Below are 24,754 nucleotides of genomic sequence, written 5' to 3'. Positions count from 1 at the left end.
TATTCAATCAACTCATTATGACAGACAAAACTTGATGCACAAGCAAATCTTTCAAACATCTTTGTAAGAAGCTGTTTGTAATTTTTTTTTCTTTAAAAGGGTAACTTGGTTCATCTGCATCTCTTTTGTGCATGAACGCAGTCCATCTAATCAGCCATAGGGGAGAAATATACTTTGTGGAGTTACAGCATGAAAAATATTTAAAAATAAACTTATCAGGGAATGGGAATCTTTTTTACTCTGACTCAGTCTGTTTAAATCCTTTATAGGTTTAAGCCTGAATTATCTCCATTGTTTAAAGGTGATGGCGGCAATCTCCTGTATGCCTTCATCAAGTTTTCATATCTGCATGGCTATGAATGTCTATGAACTGGTCTGTCAAAACAAAATAATAAAAGATGAATGGGATCATATCACATTCTGTGGTGCACAGGGATGTCTGGGTAATGTAAATGTATACACAGTCTAGTCAGATGTATTCTCATTACAGCATAATATGGTGTTAATCCTGTGGGTAGGGTGGATAGGAGAAAGGAGACTGTTGTAAAAAGTGTTATTGTAGCATCACGATGATGATGTTAAATACATTTATGCAGTGTCTGTTTGTGGGGGTGTATGGCAACATTAAGTGGAGGAGTGTTTTGGTTTTGAAAGTAGAGAATTCTGCAGAATTCATCAGAATCTCTAGTCTTGATTTTCCAAAAGCAAATCTTTATTCAATTTTGCATTTCAACAAAGCCATGCAGATAAATAGTAGACTAATCCTTGAGACAATGACAGTATAGCTCTCTCTTTCTCTCCCTTTTAAGCCTCCTGCTCTAATCCATATTTATGTATTGTGTGTGTGTGTCCCGCATGTGGCTGTATGTGTATGGTTATGGTGGGGAGTATGTAGAGATGTGAGCATATATTAGCAGACTATTTGCAAAACATATTCAGGTGGCAGATATGTGAAAGGGCTATGCTAAAAATTAGTGGATAATAATAATAAACCAGACAAACAGTCCACATGATTCCACATTAGTAAACACAAACTGCGCCCTTACACCCTCCAGGAATTGTGCAACAGAATGCCAAGTTAGTTCCATGGTACTCAACATTTTTGTGACATAAGCAAACCCGATTATCTAAAGTCAGTGGGCAGATCAGATTATCCTGAGGGAGAGATTTACATGGAGTCGCACATAAAAAAGGGAGGAAGCTACTGCGTGCTATCAAAATGATACTGCCAAGCATTAATGGTCAGTTAAAGGAGGCTAAAAACCTTTCCCGGCTGCTCTTACTGGCGGTAGGGATGGGCGCGATTTGCAATCTGTGGCGAGCTCAGGGATCGTGACAGGCAGCAGTGGGCCCCCCAACAGGAGAACTGTAGGCCCATGGAAACCCAATTTGTCACAGTGATGCTAGCGTGCGGGCCGACAGCGGGCTGTGCGCGGTCCAATCTCCGCGCCATTATGGATTGCGTGATTGGAGAACAGAGGGGGTCCAGTATGGCTAGGTATTATTTAATGAGGGCCTTACAGTTGCCGCGAGCCTGATGGAACGACCGGACCAGACAGAGAAAGGGAGAGAGAGTGAGACTGACAGAGACACACACACACGAACGTATATACACCCACAGTGAATATATGTGTATGAGAGAAAGATTCACACACACAGAGAAGAAAGAGGATGATAATCTTTATGTACTTTAATGTCTCTTTAAGATAAAGCGACAAGCGGAATATGAAGGTTCTTTTTCAAATACTTCTAGCCCTCGTTCTAAAAAGGAAAATTTTCGACAACAGTAGCTGAAAATAATACACGGGAATACCATAAAAGAAGATGGAAGGAATGGTGAAATAAATACACAAAGTCAGTTATTAATAAAATGACTCATATTTACAGGAAATAGATATACAAAGTAATGATGAACTCGCATTTACAGAAGAAAATAAATTGATAGGCAGACTGACGAATGCACCCAGAGCATGCCAAAGCATGAATGGTGGCTTCTTAAATTCTTCTTTAAAGAACCCTTCCTTACCTTTGGTTTGTAACCCAACTCTTCCCCCAGAAGTCCCCCATTTTGTTTCTATAATCAAAACTAGAATCATGCATTAGCACGGGGAGATGTTGCACGGGGTAGGGCTGTTTGCCAGTTGCTCTGAAATGCAATAACATTATCTCGTCTCCTCTGCCGATTTCATTTTTATACCCAGGATGCAACGGTATTGGCGTACAATGCTATCGTCAGCGTGTGCACGTTTTGGTGAGACGGGTATATATGTCAGTGTGTCTGTGAGCTCGACCGAGTATGCGGCCTTTTTTTTTGTGTGCATGCGAGACAGATAGCATGTATGCTTGGCCGCACACCGAAAGCCGCAGTGATCGAGGGAGGAAGAGAGAATGGGAAATTAAGATGGCAGCGCGGCTTTAGAAAATGGCTGCCAGTGTTACTTCCCATAAGCCACTGTCAACCATCTTCTAGAAGCTTTGGCCATGAAATCCTTTCCTTCTAACCCAACCTTGTGGTCTCTTCTCCTAAGCTGTGCCATAGTTACGGGATATAAACTGACGTCTGCGTTTTGTAGAACTGACAGGCGTAACCGAAAACAGGTTCCGTTATGCAGGCTCCACTCGGTTTTCTCCCGTCTATCTTTTACAATGTTGGGCGAGAGGCGAGGGTGGCGACATAAAGAGGGTAGATGATCCATCGCTGAGAAAAGCTTTAGCGGGTGGGGTGGTGGTCCATTTTGTCACAGAGTGTGGCAAGAGGAATCGGGAGATAACAAGTGGACATTGTACAATGGGGTAAGTTCTAGTTCTCATAAACGAAGAAAGGCAAGTAAATTCTTTTTTTACTGTCTGATATTAACCTTCACTTCCCAAGATATCAGCAGTTGCTGAGTATCGCATGCAACAGACATTCTTTATAAAGACCTCCCTAGGCGTTCTTACACAGTTTCCTGACTTTTTTCCCCTTATATTTCGTATTATTCTTGTGTATAAAATTTGCAATATTACGGGGAATGACTTTTGTTTGACGACAGAGATTTTCCTACAATCTTCACTCATTCACTCATTCACTCATTCACTCATTCACAGACAGGAGTGAGATTGGGTTGTCTTGCGTCCATTTGAAGACCTTATTGTCCCTAAGGGACTGAATTACCGACCTGTCATAAGAATATTGACGGACAATGAAAGGTCGGCCATCAAGGATCTTATGTGCCGACTACTATTGATGTGTACTGGCAGGCACGAACAAAGCCTCTGCTTTATTGCAAAGCCAGAAACCATAAGTTAAATCCCTCCATTGTGTCCGGTCAGACAATGTAACGGTGAATGCAGGGTTGAAGTTGAGGTCAAGAAAATATTGCCTAAGTGTTGGAAAGAAAAAAAAAAGAGAATCAAACTGCGCTGAATAAAATGAATTATGGTGCTTTTCTCAACTTTTAAATGGATGTTGCAGTGTGCTAATAAAAATATAAGAACCAATCAAAAACAACTTTTGTTCTTCTCATCCCGGAGGTACCAGCCGTAAGGGAAACACAATGGGACGCAGCATTGGTGAGCTCACGCCAGCGGGCCGGCCATGCACCCAGTGGACACCTAGTCTACTCCTTCACGTTTCTCGTCTAGCTTTTCTTTTGCTTGCTTCGGCATCGACCGCCTTCAATGTAACCCTGGAGAACCGTGTTCGAAAATTATTTTTATATCGTGAGTAAATTCCCTATTAAAAAATGTGCCAATTATACTGAAAAAAATCTGTGATGTTGCTTTTTAAAACAAGAAACCTGAAGACTGCGTACTGCAAATTTAAAAAATATCAGAAGGAACAGCCCTTTCTTAACAATGTCACTCCGATGTCACTAAACTGGATAAAAGTATATTCTCTCGCTCTCGGTGGCAAACTAGGAAGTGGCATCTATCCGTGACCTGGAACTTTATGGTCTGTAAGAATATAATGATTGAGATGAGATGGGAAGAATACCAGTGAATGAATTAGTGCGTTTGTGAGTCTGCATCCCTGCATGCGAACCAGACAAAAACCAAAAAAAAAAAAAATAATAATAAAAAAACAGATACGACGAATGATGCCGCAAAAGAAGACAGTAATAACTACAGATGAAGAAGCCACAGAAATGCCCATCTGTTTAGACTTCAGAAAATGAAACTAAGATTAATAAAGTCCAAACCCCATCCCAGACTCCAAATCCGTTTATTCACTAGTTTCACAGGGGATCAAACTACACTATGATCAATGGTCTCTCTGCTTGTAGTCCAGAAATTTTTAGGGTCCACAGCGCTATCCCAGCAATGTCCTTTGCATGTAAACAGCGCTTCATTCTCAAGCATCCAGCAAGAATAATCGAACACTTTTTTTTTCTTTTTTTGCTCTTTGGGGAATGCGGAAACAAAAGCGAAATCGATAGTTCCAAACAAGAGGAAATTATGAAAGCCACAAACCGCCATAATTTTTATTCTAAATACTCGAACGACGTTATTATCCAATCTTCCCCCATGGAACTCTATAAATTCCGTTTCCTCCTTCCCTTAGCATTTAATTCCTCAGAACTAAGCTGACTGAGAAAGAAATAACATTATTTAGAATGAACCAAAAATAAAAATCCACGGCTAGAACTAAAATAACGGAGCAGTTTTTGACATTCTTGCATTTAAACTCTCCCTGACCTACGACTGACAACACAATGTGAAATGTCTTTTTCGTGTTTCGATTAGGAACAAAATGTGCATTTGTGAATTCAAAAGTTTAGTTCGTGGCTACAGTCGTACATGCAACAGCTACAAGCCCTTTGCTTTGGGAGAATGCGAAAGGTTAAGAGATCCTTGTCAGACAACCCTTGTGAGAGCTGGCGTCTGGATGGCACTGTTCGTGCTTTGGCCACTGGCCTCGTTCTGGCATCTCATTAGGGTGGTGTGACCAGGGACTACTTCGAGAAAACTAGTCACAGCATGCACGGTACGTCGGGGTGGGCGCGAGCTAGTTCACGAGAAGAGTAAACTGAATATATTCTAAGAGCTATCCACCTAGTAGTTACTAAAACTAAACATATTTTAACAGCCATTCAGATGGCGCCTAGCGAAGCTCTGTGCATGTGATCCCTGGTGAGCAAGGCTATAAAATTCCACTTAAACAGACACTCGATCGCGGCTTTCAAATGTCTGACGAAAGAAACAAAGAAAGAAATCTAACAAATTACAAGAAAACATTACCGATAGCATATCTCTCTCACACACACACACACACAGAGAAAAGATATGTTCATTTTGAAAACTGAACCGGGACTGAACTACCTCATCAATATCTCCCTGTCATTTTCTTTTTGTTACAACTGTTACAGAGAGTCAAACAATAAGTGAGATTAGAGATCTTTCGGCAAATATTGCAACAATTTTTTTCTTTAGAAAAAAAATTGCTAGCTCATTACTCCAGATTCTGGTGTACGATATTGGGGAAAGCATTCTTTGTTAAGGCGTCGTCAGTAAATAGTAGGTCTAATCTGAGAAGCGAAACAATTGCCGATGTCCAGGACTAGGAAAAAGTGTCGCATTACTGACGAAAAGCCGTAAAATCAAAAAGTAGGAGGCAAAATGTCTTCCCTTTTCAATCAAATCCGAGAAATGAGGAAACGAGGTGTCAATCAGTGACACGGTACTACCGGGGAAGTCCCGGAGTTCGGTCAGTGTTCTACTTCATTCATCAACCACCAGTTAGCCTATAGAGACTAGTCAGACGACCTACCTTATGCTTAAGCTGCGCCTTCTGGAAAGTCTCCAGGTTGTGGTAGGCCATGCCGCCCTTGAAGTCCTCCATCACTGACAGCACCAGTTCGTCGTCAAGGCTCTCAATGTTGCACTCGTGTTTGCCTTTGCGCCGCAACACTGGGCTCAGGTGATGACACTGGGCCTTGAGCAGTTCCTCGCGCACCTTGCGCGTGGGCGTGTCCGCGCGGGACGAGGAATGTAGCGGCGAGGCGGGCAAGGACGCGCTCTGTAGAATCTCGATGTCGTTGCAGCCGAGGCCGTTGGCCAGCACAGCAGCGGCGGCGGTTACGCTGACCCCGTTCTTGCATGACGCTGCGCGCTGGGTGAGATCGTGATCAGCATGAACCTGCGGCGGAGAGTCATCGTCACTGTCCTGCAATCCGACCTTCTCAGGGTCGCCGCCACCTGGCGACGCCGGGGCCTGACCCTTGACCAGCGGATGCGAGACGTCGGAGTCCTCGTCTTCCTCGGCGTCGTCCCGCTGCGCCAGGTACAGCCGCCGTTGCAGCAAGACGCTGGAGGGCGCCGAGGACAGGCTGCAATCGGCTACCATATTGTTCTCGAAGGGCAGCTCCGAGACGTCGGAGGCCTCTTCGTCGATGTACTTGATGGCCTGTGAGGCCGGGTCGGCCCACCGAGGCCCCTCAGTGCTGCCTCCAGCCGCCACTCGTTTCAAGATGCCAGCTGCTTCCGGTTCTGGGCTTATCGGTGAACAGGTGATCGGAATCGGGACAACGGCAGTCTCTGAAGCGTCGAAGTTGGTGTTGTCGATGGTGGTCGTGGTAGTGGTGGTGGTGGAAGTAGTGGTGGAAGAAGTCGTGGTCGTGGTTGCCGAGGCAAATATACTGCCATTTGCATAGGTGGTGGTGGTAGTGGTGGGATTGAATGTGGTGGTAGTAGACGATGTGACACTGGGAGTGGAGGCTTTGACAGAAGAAGGCCTTTTCGGTAGCGAGTTGTTGCAAGTCTTTGGCCTCGCCCCTTGAGCAATGTAGGCGTCTTTGTGCACGGCGGGGTCAACGCTGAAGGCAAGTGTGGAGGGTTGCGTGCGATTGTCTCTGACGGGCGAGAAAGTGTGCCCGCGAATGCTGCCCGTGTGGTTCAGTCGCGTTGTTACGACACCCCCTACTCCTCCACCGCCGTTGTTGTTGTTATTGTTGTCCTCAATATTGTTGATGAACACGCTGCCGGTCTCCGGCTCGTGAAAGTTGAGGTGGTCCGAAGTGACAGCTGGTCCACACGGTGTCTGAACATCTACTGATATCTGTGAGGGGTTCTCGTCTGTCCACGGTTCTGATGCAGTGATCGATGTAGAAATATCTGCCGGGAGTTCAGGTCTGTCACCACTAAACGGCCCTATTTAACAGACAAGAATATTTTCTGTTAAAAACTAGCAATTTCAATTAGAAATGTAAATTTTATAGCTTATCTAATAGTTTCACTAGTCAGACGCCAACTTAAAATATTATATGCTGTTGAAAATAAGAAGGAAAGGACTTTGATACCATAGCCGGGTATAATAGGTTTCAAAAGAATATCCGACTTCCACGTCAGGCAGCAACGGCTACTGCCCTGGCGACACGGACACCGAGCGCTGTCCGTGTCCAGGGACGTTACGTGGTTGTTGTTGTTGGGTTTTTTTTTCGATGACTACACTGCTGCCGCAACACAACATACTGCGACGAACCTCTATTAATAGACTGCTTGGAGACTATTTTTTCAAACTATTAGAACAAGGTTTGTCTGCACAAAGCTTCCGGCTTAGTCACATTCATGATTTAAGCTCGCCGAAACAGCGGAGAACTTCGCAAGAAACTAAGAGTTGGTCTCGGCAGTCGTCGGTACATCTATACACGTCCGTGGTACTAGAAGCCACCGAGGTGAACAACGCTACGCACATACTCCAACTTTTCAACCTCGTACTTACAACAGCCCTCGTCGTCGTCGTCGCTGGCGCCGGCGGGGGTAAAGTTGGGGTCGCGAGCTAGGGGCTGCGTGCTGCCGTAGATCTCCTGCAACGTAATGGTCATCTGACGTGGCTGCAAGTGCAGCAGGCTCGTCTTGTACACCACCTGCCCCAGCATGCTCGGCAAGTACGAGGCCACCCCCGTGATCTGGAACTTCGTGCCCCAGATGTTGGAAGTCACCTCCACTAGCTTGTTGGTCTATAAAAAAATACACTCACTAATAAATCATTACTTTTATAAATAAATAAGCAGCTTGTTGATCTGTAAATATATCAATACATGACATGAAGCTAGAATGATTACAATGACCTGCAGTACATCAAACTGAACCTTTATCTTATTTCGAATGAATAAAACAAGCCGGAGAGATTACAGCAGTTTCGGGAAAATAAGGCTTAGCAAACAAATAAATGAACAAATAAACATTCGTTTTAGAAAACAGTGGCAGAATCAACTGACGAACAGACTAGCAACGTAATTTCTTGACCATCCCCCCCCCCCCAAAAAAAAAAAAAACTTTTTAAAAAGCTTCCCAAAGTGGAGTCGTTAAAGTGCTTCAAGTAAGTTTGCAAAGACCTTGACAACTGAGGCCTCATCGATCTACAGACATTAGTAGAGGGTTGGGGGAAGATGGGGAGGTATGAGTACGGCACCACCGTGGTTGACTGGCGGTTCGTCAATCATCCACCTAGTCTCGACTGTCAGGAGTCCGTGAAACACGGGCTGCCATAATGAAAATTCGTTTACGTTGCCCCGCGGGAATCAATCAAATTCTTGAAAACTGCTGTTGACAATTAAAAGAGAGAAATATTGTTGGCTTACAGTTGTGCTGTTGTTGAAAATGAAATTTCAAGGTTTACAAACACAGGAAGCCACTTCGTGTATTTTCATGCCTCTAATCACAGCAGTGTGATGTGGGTGATGTAGTCTGAGTCATTAGTAACAAACTGACAGGTCAAAGGGTATGAGGCCCCATGTGGCGTCTTATGTGTTAGCGGTTCCTGGTGAAAGGTAACCAGAGGGGGGCCCGGTAGTGTTTCCTCTCCCTCCCTCTCCCACACCGACCCCGCCCCAATAGTGCGAAATCGCCGCAAGGTGGAAGCATCTTTCTGCTGAATAAACCCACCCACCCAGAAAGGTAAGTACCGACCACATCAAAGCCCAGGCCTCGAGCACCTCGCGACTGAAACACAAAGAATAATCACGCACGCACGCACCTCGGGGAGGTTGTCGTTGTACAGCAGCTCGTCCAGGGTGCGGAAGGTGATGCTGCGGTCCACCTTCTCAGCGCGGAACACCTTGTGTCGTCGCCGTCGTTGCATTCGGGGGGACCCACAGCCGTCTGTCACAACGTCCGCCTCCGACTCCGAGCTGCTGTCTGTCTGCACGGCGCTCGAGTCGCCTTGACCTGAAACACAAGCACCAGTAACCTTCACCTGAAAAAAGCAGGGCTCGCGTAACCTTGACCTGGTATATAGAACCAGGTCCCCTACTCACCTTGACCTGTAAACAGGGCGAGTCAACCTGACCTGAAACAATGACCGAGTCACCTAAGACACCCTAACGTGAAACATTGTATGTTAAAACCAAAAAACAAAAAAAACAAAATCGGATTTCGCCTCGAGATGATCAGACTGCAGGAATTGAAAACTTCATCTTGAATTCTTCCAAAATAAAAAAATAAACTTTTTAAACTCAGATCTTTGGTTTGAGAAAAGGATGAAATTCTACTTCCCGAAATCTGACTCCAATACTGGACAAACATCACCATGCAGAGACCGGGCTTTAAAAAAATACTATAACCAAATGGGAAATAGAGAGTTGAAATCCTCTCGTATTTTATATTTCGCAAAATGTTTCGCTCAAACACTAAGCATGATATATTGTAATTAGTGATGGCAATGTTATAATATACACTATGTATTATACATGTGTATGCTTAATACATATACACTCCATTATTTTTCTTCAGAAAAGATTGAGAATATTATATTGCAGACAGAAACATGTTACATTATTTCTGTTTCAGAAAGCGGTAATATTAGAAATCAGTAAGAAGAAGAAAAACGCAAAAGAAGAAAAAAGAAAAAAAAAACAACAACATCAATTTGCACACGCTTTTCCAAAATTTGCTCAGAGCGCTTTACATGAATCATACATAGACTGAGTCATCAACAACTACACATCCACATTCGCATATAAGACTTGCGTACATCTACAACATACATACACTCATACACAAAGTAAATTACAGACACACGTATGTTATGCACGCTCGTGGTCCGCTGAACTCAAGGTGGTAACAGAATCAAACTATCGAGGGCGTTTGGTAATCCCATTCCAAGAAATAATGCCGGAAAAAACATCTAAGAGACATACAAAGAGAAAAAGAATGTTTAGAGGCAACAATAAAAACAAATCGAAATGAATCAACTAAATGAATAAATAAAAGGAAGAAATAAATAAAGATTAAATAGAGAGAAAGAGAGCTAGAAGAAATATGAAGTAAAAGGGAAGTAAGAAAGCATTCCCTCCCCTTTCCTACAATCGATGAGCACAACATGGCGGCCTGTGGTACACAAAGCGTTGCCGTAAGGTCCGGGCGCTGCATGCTAATGACGCAGCTTTGGTGGGCAGCCAGCGACAGCTTATTGATATTGACCGTGACCGACATGATTGAGTTAGCAAGTAGACCGGCCCTCAGTGCTAATTGTACCTGACGGCATGCGGTGTTGTTCTGTACAGGTCCCAACCATGCCTCCCCATCATCCACTTCTCCATCATTGACAAGTGCTGGCTGATTGTTTTCCTGCATGCCGATGCGCGCTTTGCCCTTTGCTGCTCTTGGATGCACGCGTGCGGTGCATTCATGCATGCAAGTATGAAAACAGGCACACTCAAGCATGCCAAACATAGATGAAAACATAAAAACATGTGGATAGTGAGGCACACGAATATGAGGAAAACTTAGATGCACAAATACACGAGTAAAATACACTCATTCAGGCACACACACGCACGCAGGTAGACATGCTTACGTAAGGTTGTAGCAGAATAAAAGAAAAGACAAACAGATGAGAAATGAACATAAGGAAAAGAAAACAAGATAATGAGGACAATCTCTCACGCAGATAAACGCACAAATGTACACACGTGTAAATGAATTTATGAATGATATACAATGCATACAAACACACACACAACACACACAAATACACTTAAAAGGAAGGGATATTTAAAAAAAAAGCAATATTCAAGCACACACGTGCCAACAAACAAAGCACTCAAGCAGGATCCTGTAAAAATCGCGGCTAAAGACCCCACACCCCACCCGAACCCCCAACACACCACATCCACCCATCTTATTCCATATTCACAACCATACAAGCACATCGCCGCCATCACACATCAGCATAGGCAGGTGATGCGGGGGCGCCTGGTTCACAGATCGTCTGCTTTCTCTCTCTTGTCGCTGCACTGGGATGCAATCAATACGGAATGTCGTAAACACGTTGAATAAAATGGTGATTCTGGGTACACAGCCTTATCTCCCCCTCCCCCATAATGAGAACGAGTCTCGTGATCAGCATCAACTCTTTCTGTCCTCCGCGCACGAGAAGGCAGACCGCCAACCACCGCCTGTGGCTGCCACCGGAGTCCTCATTCCTCAAAGCAAGAGTCTTGTCCTCAGTCTCGAACTGTTTACTTCGATTTCGGATTGTAATTTCAAAGAACGGAGGACAAAAAAGACTAAGGCAAAACAAATGTTTGTAAAAATAATGTGTAATAATGTAATGGTCCAGAAGAGGGTGGATTGTATGAGGAATAATGTAAAGGTCCAGTAGTAGGCTGCAATTTTTTTCAAATAAATTTGAGCTTTGTATAAAATACTATCCCCTTCAATCAAAATAAATAACTCCCCCATCCCGTTCTCGAACTATAAACATTGCTCGCAAAGAAAACAAAAACATAAATACATGTACATTAATACATCAGCGTTGTGAAACTACACTATGGGACAGTTGGGACTATAATCAGGTATATCCATGGCCATAGGTTCGACCTCTGTCTCTGCTGGGTGTCGTTTGTAGGAGTGCATCTCCAGCAGGGAAGGATTTTATTCCAACTTTGCGAAATAGTATTTTGTACCGATCTCAACCCAGTCCTTTCATAAAAATACAATCCAACGCAGTGGTGTGAAGCATGATGAGATTGACATCCACTTATATTTTCCTGCCTAAGTTATGATTAAATTATTAGGCCTTAGGGGTAGCGGTCTCCGTGACTCCAGTACAGCATCAAATATGTAGATAAATTAGTCAATCTCAGCTGTTTTGCAAGAGCCTATATAATCAGGTTAATAGCTTCGGTAGCCTCGCGCGTGTTATCATAATTTCACAGTATCCTTTCTCCTAAAGCAACATGCGGGAAGTGTCGATCCTTTCAGGAACCGGAATTATCAGAAAGGAGAATGTGTCCCTTTAAGCACGTTTTCCACGTTCCATTAAAAGAATCACGGACTACCATTAGCAGTAAAAGCAAGGGACTAGGTTAATAAATGAAGTGAAAGTGCAGCGAATAGTGATGGCGATCCTACAGAACTGATGAGTTCATTCACTCTCAGCACTCGGAGCACGGTGCTTATGCATCGCTTATGTGAATGTTGTCCTGATTCTGACAGCAGCAAATGTACCTACATAGTTTTTTTTCCATGATGACATAATGTCCTCGTCAAAAGCTATACGGTTGAACGAATCCACAACATGACTAGTATGAGAGTTCTTCCTCACGATTTTTTTCCTACAGTTTCCTTGGTGACAGGAGGTGGTAGGAGAGTGAACACAATAAAGCAGCAGAAGAAGCGCGCGAAAGAATGCATTCACGGACGAACACACAGAGACTAACAGACTTGGGGCAAAAACACGCGAAGACATACCGAATGGACAGAGAGACGGAGAAGTATAACTGACGACACACGCACCTACCCGCAGACCCAATGCGCGCACAATAGAAAGAAAAATAGTTCTTTGAGAATATTTTAAAAAAACAAACGATTTTCACTAAAAGTACATGAACCAACAAACCAAACCATCCAAAAATTCTTCGGCAAAACTTCAAAAGCCTTTCATCACTTAACCACAAGTAAATAAACAGCTGACCATAGACAAGCGCGCCATCTTTCCATCTACGCAAATGAAATTAGGTTCAAACTTTTTCTGTACATGGAAATGAGGGTCTTTCGTTAAGATCGGTGTCCTGTGGCAGAATCCAATCAGCATTTAGCAGTTCTTAGTGCCGTGCGCAAATCGGAAATGCAAGGGGAGAGCGGATGTGCGTGGCTTGGCTGATAGCATTTTTCACTGTATGTCTTCTACGAGCAACACGACTTCAGCTTCATTGTCACGGATAAAGAGCGATTTGTACCAAAGTTTTGTCTAAGAAATGGCTGTTAGATAGCTGGCAGCAGAAACAAAGTAAAACGATGACAGCAAAGGCCGCTAAATGAGTGAAAACTCATGAAAGGACGATGTCTGGCTCTTTCTCCTGAATGTTGACAGAGACCAGAGTTATCAGCTAATACTATCGTCTACAGTCTACACCTTTCTTCCCGAGTGAAGAGAACTGGACAGAAAGGTCAGGGGGCAGTTTCGCTCATTTGAATCGCAGATTCGATGTACGGTGACTTATGCCTTTACTTACTGTAAGACCTGTGCCACGGAGGCTACTCTCACAAGAGCAACACACACACACACGACGTCCACACGCGTTCTTTCAACACAAAACATGTCCATGGGCTTCTCGTCTTTTACTGAAGAGCCGCTGTCTACTTTTCTGCTCTTTTCTTCTTATCTGTTGTTTTTTAAGGTGGTGAGGTCACAATAACAAATACTCTCCCCCAACACACAGTATAAATACCAAATAATTCTACTTAGACAAGCACAGAGCTAGACGCCTCACACACTTGTCTCCGAGTCTTAAAGAAGCTGACACTGTAAGCCATGCCCAACCTTCGGCCTGCGGGCCATATCCATTTCGGACAGCCGTGTCCACTTCACCGCAAAAATACAAAAAAGGAAAAAATAGAGCAGATACCATTTTTTATTAGAAACAAGTTGTATTTCCTTTATGTAGTAATTGGGATATTTTAAGTTGTTTCCCGAAACCAACTTCTGAATCTCCAGCCTCATCGCAGAGACACCAAGTCAGAGCACTGAATCGAAATGTTCGTCCATCGAAAAAAGATTGGGGAAACGCCCCTACGTGGGGATAAATACTTCTTCTTCCTTTTATTTCGTTTTTTTAAGGTCTTTTATTACTAACATGCCGATTTCCTGCACTGTGGCAGAAGTTTCGCGGGCCGGATGGCACCGCGTCGCGGGCCGGAATATGGAGCTGCATCCCTGCTGTAAGCGGATGTTTCGCGCACACAATGTTTGTGTATTTTCTGGTGCTTCTGTATGTTTGCTCGCACATGTGTGTAGAAAGAATGCGGACGGGATTTGCAACATTCTCTGTATGAATAACTATGAATAATGCACCACTAAAGTCAATATCAACCCGCCCTGCCTTTTCCCATGCGCCACATACGAAGATCAAAGCATTTTCGGGGGAAAAAAAAAAGGCACGGATCAAACACGTCCACTCGATGCGCCAACCTTCAGTAACAAATCTGACTGCCGGAAATCGTATTTCGACAGGCCAACACTCCTGGCTCGAGTATCTCATCGATGAGCAGAATTTTTCCGACAAAAACGACCACCTTTAGTCAACTTCCGGTTCAATAGATGATTAAAGATCTAGTAGAGCGCACTTTTTTTACCCCAAATGAAAGATGATGCTCAATGAAAGATTATAGTTTCTGAAATCCTACTATAGTTTCCGAGATATACACACCTACACACAGGATCATCTACAGAATGAGGTGAAAATCGTGACGTCACAATTGTCCACCTATACAGCTAATTAACATATATTCGCAGTTAGGTGTGACTATAAACATATCCATGTGTACAATCCTGACGTCTGTGTTGACTTCTGTCTGTGTATGGAGATTTTTGTAGTCGTGTGTTTCTACCACGAAAGAGTACTTAGATAAAGGGACAAAAAAACTTTGGACTGAGCTGTAATCAGTTATTGAATGACAAAAATATTGCACCCCACTCAGCATTTCTATACAAAAACGAAAAGCTTTTTCTCGGCTAGTGCGTGCGTATCCGTGCTTCTCTTAACTATGCTGATGAAAGGAGAGGAACTTCTGTATCAAGGAACGCAGTTCGCAGACCTTTTGTCGCACGTGCTCTAGCTGAGCGACCTCACTTACTGTCGCGAAGATATCCATCATCTTTCCCATCAATAATGCGACACACACACACACACAATCAGTCTAGCCTCTTTTGCTTAACAAAGGTGGCTCACACCTCAGACCCTACCTCGCTTCCTTACCTTTGGCTACCGGCAGACATTTGTCCACAGTTTGGGCCTTGAGACGTGAGACTGGCAGCGAATGGCCGGCACTGGGAGACGTGCCCACGGCAGGGGGCGCTGTGCGAGGGCTCGAAGGTACTGCGCTTTGATTTCTGTCCTCTACCAGACGATTCCTTTTTTCTTTACCAGTCCCAGTTGCTTTTCTCTCTCTTCATGCTGACCAGTTAGGTAAACAAAAAGAACTAATTATCTTGAGGTCTTACTCTCCATCAAGTTTTGACCTGATGGGTTAGTGTTGTAGGTTACTCCGGGACCTCATCAACCCCCCCCCCTCCCTATCATCACTTCCGATAAAAATATGTTATGCACCTATGGACAGTGTCCATCTTCCGAAGAATAGCCTTAATTACTAGTTTAATCCTGTAGTGATTTCTGATCGGTTCTTATTATTTATTAGCACTATGTAACATCCGGCTTAAAAGGTTGAGATAAAGCGCCAGAACAAAACTTTAAGTGCATTTTGTTTGATTCGCTCAGTTTTCTTCCCAGATGTAAAAACAAAAGAATTGCTCATGTGAACTGCGATCAGATTGGGAGTGCACGAGAAATGAGACAAAGACAGCTTTCAATCTGTTAGAAGGCCACCGTGAAAAATAATATTAATTACAAAGAATGAATACATCGTATGCTGACAGTCTCTACGAAGGACGACATCTCGTGCTCTTGGCAATGTCAGCATGGCGCCGTGGAAAACAACCTCCTCAACACCCCTTTACTCTCCCCCCTCCACACCGCCACCAAGTCTCCTCCTTATGGAGCCGTGATATAGCCTTAGTCGCAATCAACCGTCCTCCTTATCGACCGACATCAGCCGGACAATGGAAGCTGAAAAGCAAACAGGATTACCATTCTCGAGAGCAGACGACCAAAGAAACACGAAACTACTCCAGCAACGAAGTAGGTCAGGGTACAGTTACAGACAAGAGGTGAGCTGCGGGTGGAATTAAAGGGTCACCTGAATTTTGAAGTACGAATGTTAGATTATTTGTCACAGAGAGCAATTAGGAAGCTGCTCATACAGTTAAAACTAATCAATAATCAATTACACCTGTACAGAACAGCAGCAGCACCGCCATCGTACGGGCATGACCACCACACACATCATTACCTACCAGACTCCCATACAACTGCAATGTCTCGTGTCCCATCTGTTGGAAGAGAATTCAGACACTGCACCTGCAGCATGTAAGCTGGCTGCTGGACTGAGTGGATTGGAAACTTGATATATATATAAATTTATTTATTTACTGCTGTCCGCTGAACAAATCAAGTGCTATTTTTAATTTTAAAGTACAGGTGAATTTCGTCTGCTGTATTGTTTCTGAACCCATGACTAATAATAATAATAAGAAGGATAATAATAATAAATCACGATGATTTACAAATTGGAAAATCGGAACTTAAATCTGTGACTGTGAAAAAGCGATACGATGCAGATTGAACAACTCAATGCTTCATTGTTCTTTCCTTCCACGAGAAAAAAAGATTCAACTTTTCTCATCTCTGTCTTCTATGTTGGACTGTGTTGTGTACTGTACACTTTATGTGTACAACCTTAAAGAAAAAGAAGTGAGATTTTTTTCAATTTGTAAGCACATAAACGCCTAAAATTTAAAAAAAAGAATTCTGCTGTACAAATCATATTATTATTATTATCTACCATGTCTGACACAGATGAGATGGACATCAAGGCAAGGGGTGGGGATGTACCTATTTACCACGACAGGCAAAGAACAGTGTGCCCCAGACGAGATCTCCAAATGATAGTATTAAAAAGTAGCAAAGCCTCAATAAGCGCTGTTTTCAAAGTGGAAACATAAATCTGCTTCGTGCAATTACCTGTCATAGCAGTTCTTTTCTCCGCTAGATTATATGGAATAGCAGCCTCGTGTGCACTGAACTGGCCTGTGAGCCCTCCACTGATGGGCAAAAAATGACTCAAAATATGTTGAACCAACGGGACGAAAATAATCTATACTTCGGTTATAGTCGATCTTTTACCTTTCTTTCCAATGTATTATTTATTAGGTGTTAGTGGTGATGCTGATGATGCTGATGAGGATGATGAGGATGATGATGATGAGGAGGAGGAGGAGGATGATTGATGACATTTTTACTTCTCTTAAAAAAAAACGATTAATTAGCCCACGAGTAACAGGAGGTTTGGACTATGTAGAACCCTCTATCCGGCAAGAAACAATAAAGTTTCTTGAGTTATTCCCAGATTCTTCAAAAGAAAACTTGCACAGAGACAATAAAAGCTGCTTCTCACTAGACCTTTAAAACGAGCTACACAAGAATTTGTTTTGGGTATTGCAACATTAAGTGTGTTTTCCTAGCCTCTTACATGCCACAAAAGCAAGTACGGGTGATGTGTTGTTGTACACAAAAAGGAAAGAACATTCTAGGGCTGAACAATACCACACTGCTGACCGCACAGGACTTGCTGCAAGTCATGATTTGCCGACAAAGAGAATCGATTTCATTTTTACCTGAATTACACTTTCGTCTGCTCAAGCATTTTGCTTCTGCTCCAGACAGAATATTCGTTTACCTTAAAAAAGGGTTCGAGCTGTTTAAATTCAGTTAAAATTTGAACAGTTAAAAAACACAATTTAATTTCCACACAAGTAGATGTTGTGGTGGAAGAGCTTTACATAAAAAGGCTTAAAGTCAGTCTAACAGACGCTTTTTTCACCTGGGCTAAAACATTCACCTTCTTCTACCAGATTATAATGTTGTAGAAGAACACAAGCTTTTCTCTCCACCCTCTTTCGTGAGGTTGTTCATATGTTCGTTCATCAACAAAAACATATGCAACATATGTAATAGGAACAATAACAGCAAGAACTAAAAAGCAAAAAAAAACAACAAAAAAAAACCAAAAAACAAACAAAAAAACAAAAATAAGAACAAGAAGAACCGAAAAAAGCAAGAAAGAACACGAACTAATAAAGGAAGACGAACAACACGAACAGCAGAGCAACAATAACAAGAAAGGAAAGGATGGAGGAAAAAATAAGAAAACAAGAAGAAAAAAAACCACGATAAGAAAGGGAAAGAAGAACAACAATAATAATAAGATGAATAAGAAAGCGATATCTATCACAACACTTTCGAGAGGAGAGTATAATGGCGGCCTCTTGCCACATGAAACCTCTAACTGCACATATTAACTCTGGGTACAGGGCTTCGGAGGGCCAAGGACGATCTCACTTTTCTCTGTGTATTGATTTTGCTGTCCTTTCTTTTGATGGACGACTACATTTTATATTTACAACATGTCAACTAATTTTTCTCTCTCTCTTTCTCAAATTATCTCTTGCTCTTACAGAACAGCGATCTTCAATGCGAAATGCATCCGGAGATGTAAGACGGGAGGAAGAAAGACATCCTGCTACACCTCCGGAATCCCTGCTGCATATCTCTCGTGGGAATCATGCTATTTACTGCACAATTATTCCTTTCGGTTGGGAATTTTTCTTTTAAAAGCTCTGCTATATTTGTGGTGTTTCTGCCTCTCAATGCTATATATATATATGCAATTTTGTTTTATGTATTTGTGTATGTTTGTTCGTTCGTATACCAATGCGTGCATACACAGTACAAAGCAATAGCTCAAAAACACAAAGTTTACAATGTTAAATGATATTAAAGATAGAAGTCTAAAAATAGCAAGTACTTTCCACAAACGGTGGTTTTAAACCGTAAAATTATGTCATTTCTATGACCGTCTTTTGTAGTAAGTAAAATGAGAGAAATAGTTTTATCCTTCTGAGACTCAATATCTTGCTCCTTCCCTCCATCATGCCAGCTAAGACATCTCACACAATGCATCTGTCCAGTCACGTGACTTAACAAGTGCCCAGTGATGCCCATATAATCAAGTAGGGGGGCAGAGGTTGAGAGGGAAGTATGGCGCTCCTGTCTAATCGTGACGGATGACGTCTGTTGCAGGCGTTTGATGCTAGATAGGTTCCAGCCTGTCAGTGCCCTGGACCACTAGTCCATGATGGATATTTGCAGCACACGATACCGTTCCTTACCCACACACCACCGCCTGCAGGCTACAGAGGTTTAGCCCTGTCATCACAGGCAAACACTTTGCACAGCTCGTGTCTCGACAAAGTACGTGCGAGACTTGGAGCGCGGTGTGCAGTCGACACCTCAAGTTAACACCGTGCTAAAATGGCAGAAGAAATGAGGTGGATCACGATAAAATCAGCATGTGCCACGCGCCTTTCCTATTTTAGGCACAAAATAAGAACGCGCTACAATTTAATTCCTTTTGGCGGTCGGTCTGCCTGCCTTATCTCTCTACAAGGAATCCGATACTGCTTCATCTGCCTTGTTTACTTTACTTAATGCCCACTTCCACAGACAACAAACCACGATATTTATACTCCTACAACATTCTGGTCTTCAAAGCTTGTCGACCCAGAATTATTCTCTTTTTTGACATTTTAACAGCTACTTGCTCTGCTAGCTATTAAGAGATTTAAGTCACATCTATGAACCCCGATAATTAGCAAAAGATGGTGTCAAAAACTGTTTCTATAAAGAAAGGTCAAAAGTCGAACCGGAAAGAACCCGGCATCAAGGTCCATGTAGTGATTTGCATCATGCAGGCAACTAAGAACAAAAGAAGTGTCCAACAGAAGAAGAACTAAGAAGAGGAAGCTATTTTCCAGGCCACAGAAGAGGGGAAAAACCACATTAAGAAGGCAGATTTATGTGAGTATTACAACCTGTCAGGGGTTATAGATTAACTTTGCCACCAAGTCCCCCTTGGGAAATCTGTTGCACGTGACATCGACAGACCGCCGTGGCTTCAGCAATTTTATATCTCACTCGCTGGCACAGTTGCAAGTGCACTCTCTTTTTAATACACGGCATTCACAGAGAAGTCTCTTCGGGTGTTCTGAAATTGTTCCCCTCAAACTACTTCAGTGATGAAATCAATGTGGTATTTCATTTTTATTCTCAATGGTTTTGCCCCGTCTCCTCCTCCCACCGCCAACCAGGTTCCATCGTTTTTTGTATTTGTTGGTTTTTTGTTTTGTTTTGTTTTTTTGTTTTTTTTTGCTGTTGTTGTTATTTTTTTGTTTTTTTTTTTTTTGTTTTTTTTTAATCTTCGCAAGTAGACTGGCTTAGGACAGAAAAGACAGCCTTACCTGATGATACATAAGCACACAAAATTTTTAATTGTTCGGAGTCATGCAATAGTCATAAAGTGCTTCGGGATTTTAAAAAGAAACTCTGACCAAGAAAAATATGACATATTACTTTACGGTGTTATCTAGACCTAACCTGAAAGCTATTGTTTCTCAAGCATTTATCAAGCACTGAATGACTCAGGAAATCACGAATACCACAAAAAGCATTCTGTATGTGACAGTAACCACTCCATGGAAAGCAACCAATTTATTCCCAAGTTCATGTTGCCCGAAAAGACGAAGAGATGAAACGCGACGTAAAAATGTGCAGCGGCATCGAGAAAACTGTCTTATCGACCCTGAAGGATCGACATCACTTGACATTTTTCTCATTAAAGCACTTTGAAAAGATATATTTATTCGACCATCGCGTTCCTGTTCCAATAATACTAAACGCCAGACACAAAGCAGTAATTCTGACCTCGTCAAGGTGGGGATTGAAACTGTTCTTTGGAAGAACTATATTTCTGCAGGAAAAAAATCTGACGCCCCCCGTGATATAGTAAGCATGAACGTAAAATCATGAACTTTCAAGGAACAAAACCCGAAGATGTATATATTCTGTAGCGCGCTATCTTTAATAAATGTCTGTTTACCACAGCAGTTCTGCAATAATAACAATAACAACAATAACAACAAGGTGTGTTTCTAATTTCATAGCGCATAATCACGCTCATGAAGCAGCATGCAGCGCTTAAGACAATTAGAAGAAGACATAGACAAAATACGAAGGACGGAAGGAGGAACAGCTGTACAGACTAGTAATAAAAGACAAACAGGAATCAGGAAACAAACAATGATTTTCCTACTAACAGATCGGATCAGTGTCACCCGGGACTGTGATTAGTCTGATCATGTCGGTCCCCCTAGCGCCCTTACCAACTGGAAGAAACTCCACTCCTCTTCACCCACACCATAAGACAGCACACCTAACGACGGTGAGTTACAAGACAAACATGACCAGGTGTCTATACAGCCCACTAAATACATGATTAAAGGTTCACCCCAGCGCACATTATTCTCGCTTCATACTGATGTGTTTCCTCAGAAGATGCTTTCCAACATTTGAACAAACAGATCTGTACCTTTCTCGAAGCATGGCAGCTCACATTTGGGTTTTTAGAAAGAGGCCAAGATCTTCCCCTCCCCCCAATGACCTCACAAATGCCTGCACGCTGATTGGACGTCGTCTTTATCAGCACGTGATCTATGGTCTCGCACTGGTTACTGCAGTCAGTGACGTAAGGTCAATTCCCGTAAGCTTTTCTCAAATGTTCTTTAAAGATTACAACACAGATTTAGTAATAAACAACAGACAGCGCTATGTTTTGTCAACTTTGCCAATTTCTGCTGCTCGCTACCCTCCGCAACCACGGCTTTTCCACAATACAAACAGTGATAAAAATTCCATCAATTTTCCAAACCATTCGCATTCACAAACGTAAATGAAACCCTTATCCCAGCAACCATGTCCACCCCCCAATACCACCACCAAAAAGAAAATCATTACTCACTTCTACTGGAAGTGCGGATTTTGGGATCGAAGATGACAAAATCCGGTCGCAGCTTGCTCGCGCGTTTTCCCTTTAGAAGAGGCACCAGTCCTCCCAGGTACTCCAGGTACAAGGTGTAGTGGCCACCCGAGGTCTCGTCGCCATGGCGAATCATTGTACAGAACATGCGCTCACGACCCGGGGGAGGCGTGCTAATGAATGCCCGCAATTTGAAGGGGTCTGGAATGTAGCTCTGTGAACAAGTAGTTCAATAAAATATAAATATAACATTACAGAATATCAAATAATATAAAATTTAAAATATACTTTAGTAGTTAGGGATCACGCATAAACTACAGCTCTGTGAATATGGAGTCTTTAATGGGTCAGAAATAGAACTCTATGTACAGGAATCTTAAACAGGTCTAGACAACAGCTCTCTCTAGAGGTAATTTTCAAATTATAAAATATAATTCTATTTTAAGGGAGTTTTGTGTGTCTAGGCTGTCTGGAAACAGTTATAAATATATTTCTCTATGGTGTTTTTAATGTCTAGGCTACTGCTTCGTAAACAGGCCAGCAACATATTTCTGTGTAGAAAGTGTTTTAATGTCTGAAATACTGACTTTTGAACAAGCTAGTAATATATTTCTGTAGAGAGTGTTTTTAATAGGTCTAGATTAGTGCTTTGTAAACAGGCCAAGAATGTAATTCTGTGTAGAGTGTTTCAGTAAGTCTAGACCGCTACTTTGTACCCTAGGTAGCTGTGATGTCACACTTTGTACACATGATCTTTTTATATGTGATCTTTTATGTATGGCTTTTGATATGTCGAAGTTCTTTGTATGCTGATATCTTTGTACGTTTTATCCTATGCATGAATGTATGGAGGAGATGTACATTGTGTGTATGTGCCAAGACCAGAGTAAAGGAAACAAGCTAAGACGATGATAGGTCTATGTGCGCTACCTTGACTGTAGGTGAGAAAAGTGACTGCACCCCCTGCCTGAGGCGGACTGGGAGGGGCAGCTGCAGGACGCTTTTCTCGTGTCGCACCAGGCGGTGGATGACGCGCTGAGACAGGAACTGCAGTGGCGCCACCTGCTTGCTGACCCACGCCACGTACAGCTGACAGCCGGCGGCCAGGAACAAGCGCTTGTCGTTGTGACCCCAGGTCAACGCTGTCAGTGGCTTCCCCTGAAACCAAGACCACAAAGGTCTTCACATTCGCCCTTTCAATATGGTGTTAATTTTTGTCACTCTATGATCTACGAGGTGTGCCTGAAAAGTAACTGGACCATTTTTTTTTCAATTCTAAACAATTCCAATTCAATTCCAAACGGCCGTCTACTACACCGCGACAGTGCACCTGCTCACCACGCCCTGAGCATCTGGCAGTTCGTGGTCGAGAAGAAAATTGTCGAACTGGAAAAACCGTTTTATTCACCAGATCTTGTAACATTTTTTCGTTTGCCCAAGCTCAAGAGGATCATCAAGGGGACCCGTTTTGAAGGCGCTGAGGCCACCAAGAGCCGTACCGACAGAGCTGATGAGTATCCCAGAAGAATCCTTCCGGCAGTGCACAGAAGTATAATAATGAAGGATGGAAAAGTGCATTAGACTCGAGGGGGATTGCTTTTAAAATGTAACCTTGTAGTTTGTTGTTTAGAATTGAAATTTTGTTTGTGCCACTAGTCCGTTACCTTTCAAACACATCTCGTATATATATATATCCCTTTAACATGCTTCAAAATACGAAATACGAACTACCAGCTGATACCCTAGCAAGCTAGCTAAGTTAGCACTTATAGCAAACGAGGCGTCAGGTTTCAGACGAAGTGAGGAGGGCACTACTTTTCGTGACAGCAGATTAGAACATAAATGTCAAAAGCCTCGGGACAAATATGAAATCGAAGCATGTTAAAGGACTGCTGGAGTGGAAATGTTTTTCATGGTGATTGGGTAAAGCTCAGTGCATGATACCATTTCCATTTATATATATATAAGCATCACAATAAGCTGAAAGAGATCAAAATCGTGACTTCACGATGTATCTAATTAACATAATTATATTCCCAGCTCTCCCATTTGTTGTATCCATTGATTATGCTGATGTCTGCGTGCTGGACTTCTTTCTGTGCATGGTGATGTTTGTATGCGTCTATCTCGAGAACGGAACGGAAATATTCACTGTGATTTGGAGACATAGCATCTTGCTCTGAGCTTTATCCAAACACGAGAAGATAATGTGCATGCGACTGGGTCTTTAAACCGAATGGAACACTGAAAAGATAGAAAGTATAATCAATGTATATAGAACTATATAGAACTATATCAGCGCGCGCACAGAAAGAGGGAGAAAACAAAGAGAAGAAAGACGAAGGAAAAAGTCGTTAGCCGTCGGCAGCCTACGAAAAGTGAGATCTACGATGGAAACTCCGGTGTCCGGTCACTTAATCCCCAGTCACTTCATCCCCGACACTTCATCCCCGACACTTCATCCCCGAGACATTTAATCCCCAGACACTTCATCCCAGACACTTCATCCCCGACACTTCATCCCCGACACTTCATCCCCGAGACATTTAATCCCCGAGACTTTTAATCCCCGACACTTCCTCTTCAGGACAAATCAAGTGCAACCTATAATAGATTGTTGGGTGCAGTTAGAGAGCTAGTGCCTAATGCAGCTCCAGAGACTATAGTAACAGACTTTGAGAAAGCTGCGATGACCGCTTTTAGAGAGAAGTTTCAGTCATGTAAAGTAACGGGCTGTTACTTTCACTTAAGTCAAGCGGTATTACGCAAAGTCACTGAACTG

General features: G+C 42.7%; 1 protein-coding gene across 2 annotated transcripts in view; it reads right to left on the bottom strand.

Annotated features, from left to right (window-relative positions):
* Positions 1-24,754, bottom strand: part of LOC112566302 (tubby-related protein 4-like) — a 59,989-nt gene that overhangs the window by 7,943 nt on the left and 27,292 nt on the right. For both annotated transcript variants that reach the window (XM_025242383.1, XM_025242385.1), the window contains exons 8-12: positions 22,903-23,130; positions 21,955-22,186; positions 8,957-9,147; positions 7,700-7,937; positions 5,750-7,128 (exon numbers count right to left, since the gene is read on the bottom strand). In XM_025242383.1, the coding sequence (XP_025098168.1) occupies positions 5,750-7,128; positions 7,700-7,937; positions 8,957-9,147; positions 21,955-22,186; positions 22,903-23,130 (2,268 nt within the window). The remainder of the gene's footprint in view (positions 1-5,749; positions 7,129-7,699; positions 7,938-8,956; positions 9,148-21,954; positions 22,187-22,902; positions 23,131-24,754) is intronic.

Source organism: Pomacea canaliculata, linkage group LG6 (assembly GCF_003073045.1).
Source record: "Pomacea canaliculata isolate SZHN2017 linkage group LG6, ASM307304v1, whole genome shotgun sequence".
Lineage (NCBI taxonomy): Eukaryota > Metazoa > Mollusca > Gastropoda > Architaenioglossa > Ampullariidae > Pomacea > Pomacea canaliculata.
This window is presented reverse-complemented; position numbering and strand designations above follow the sequence as displayed.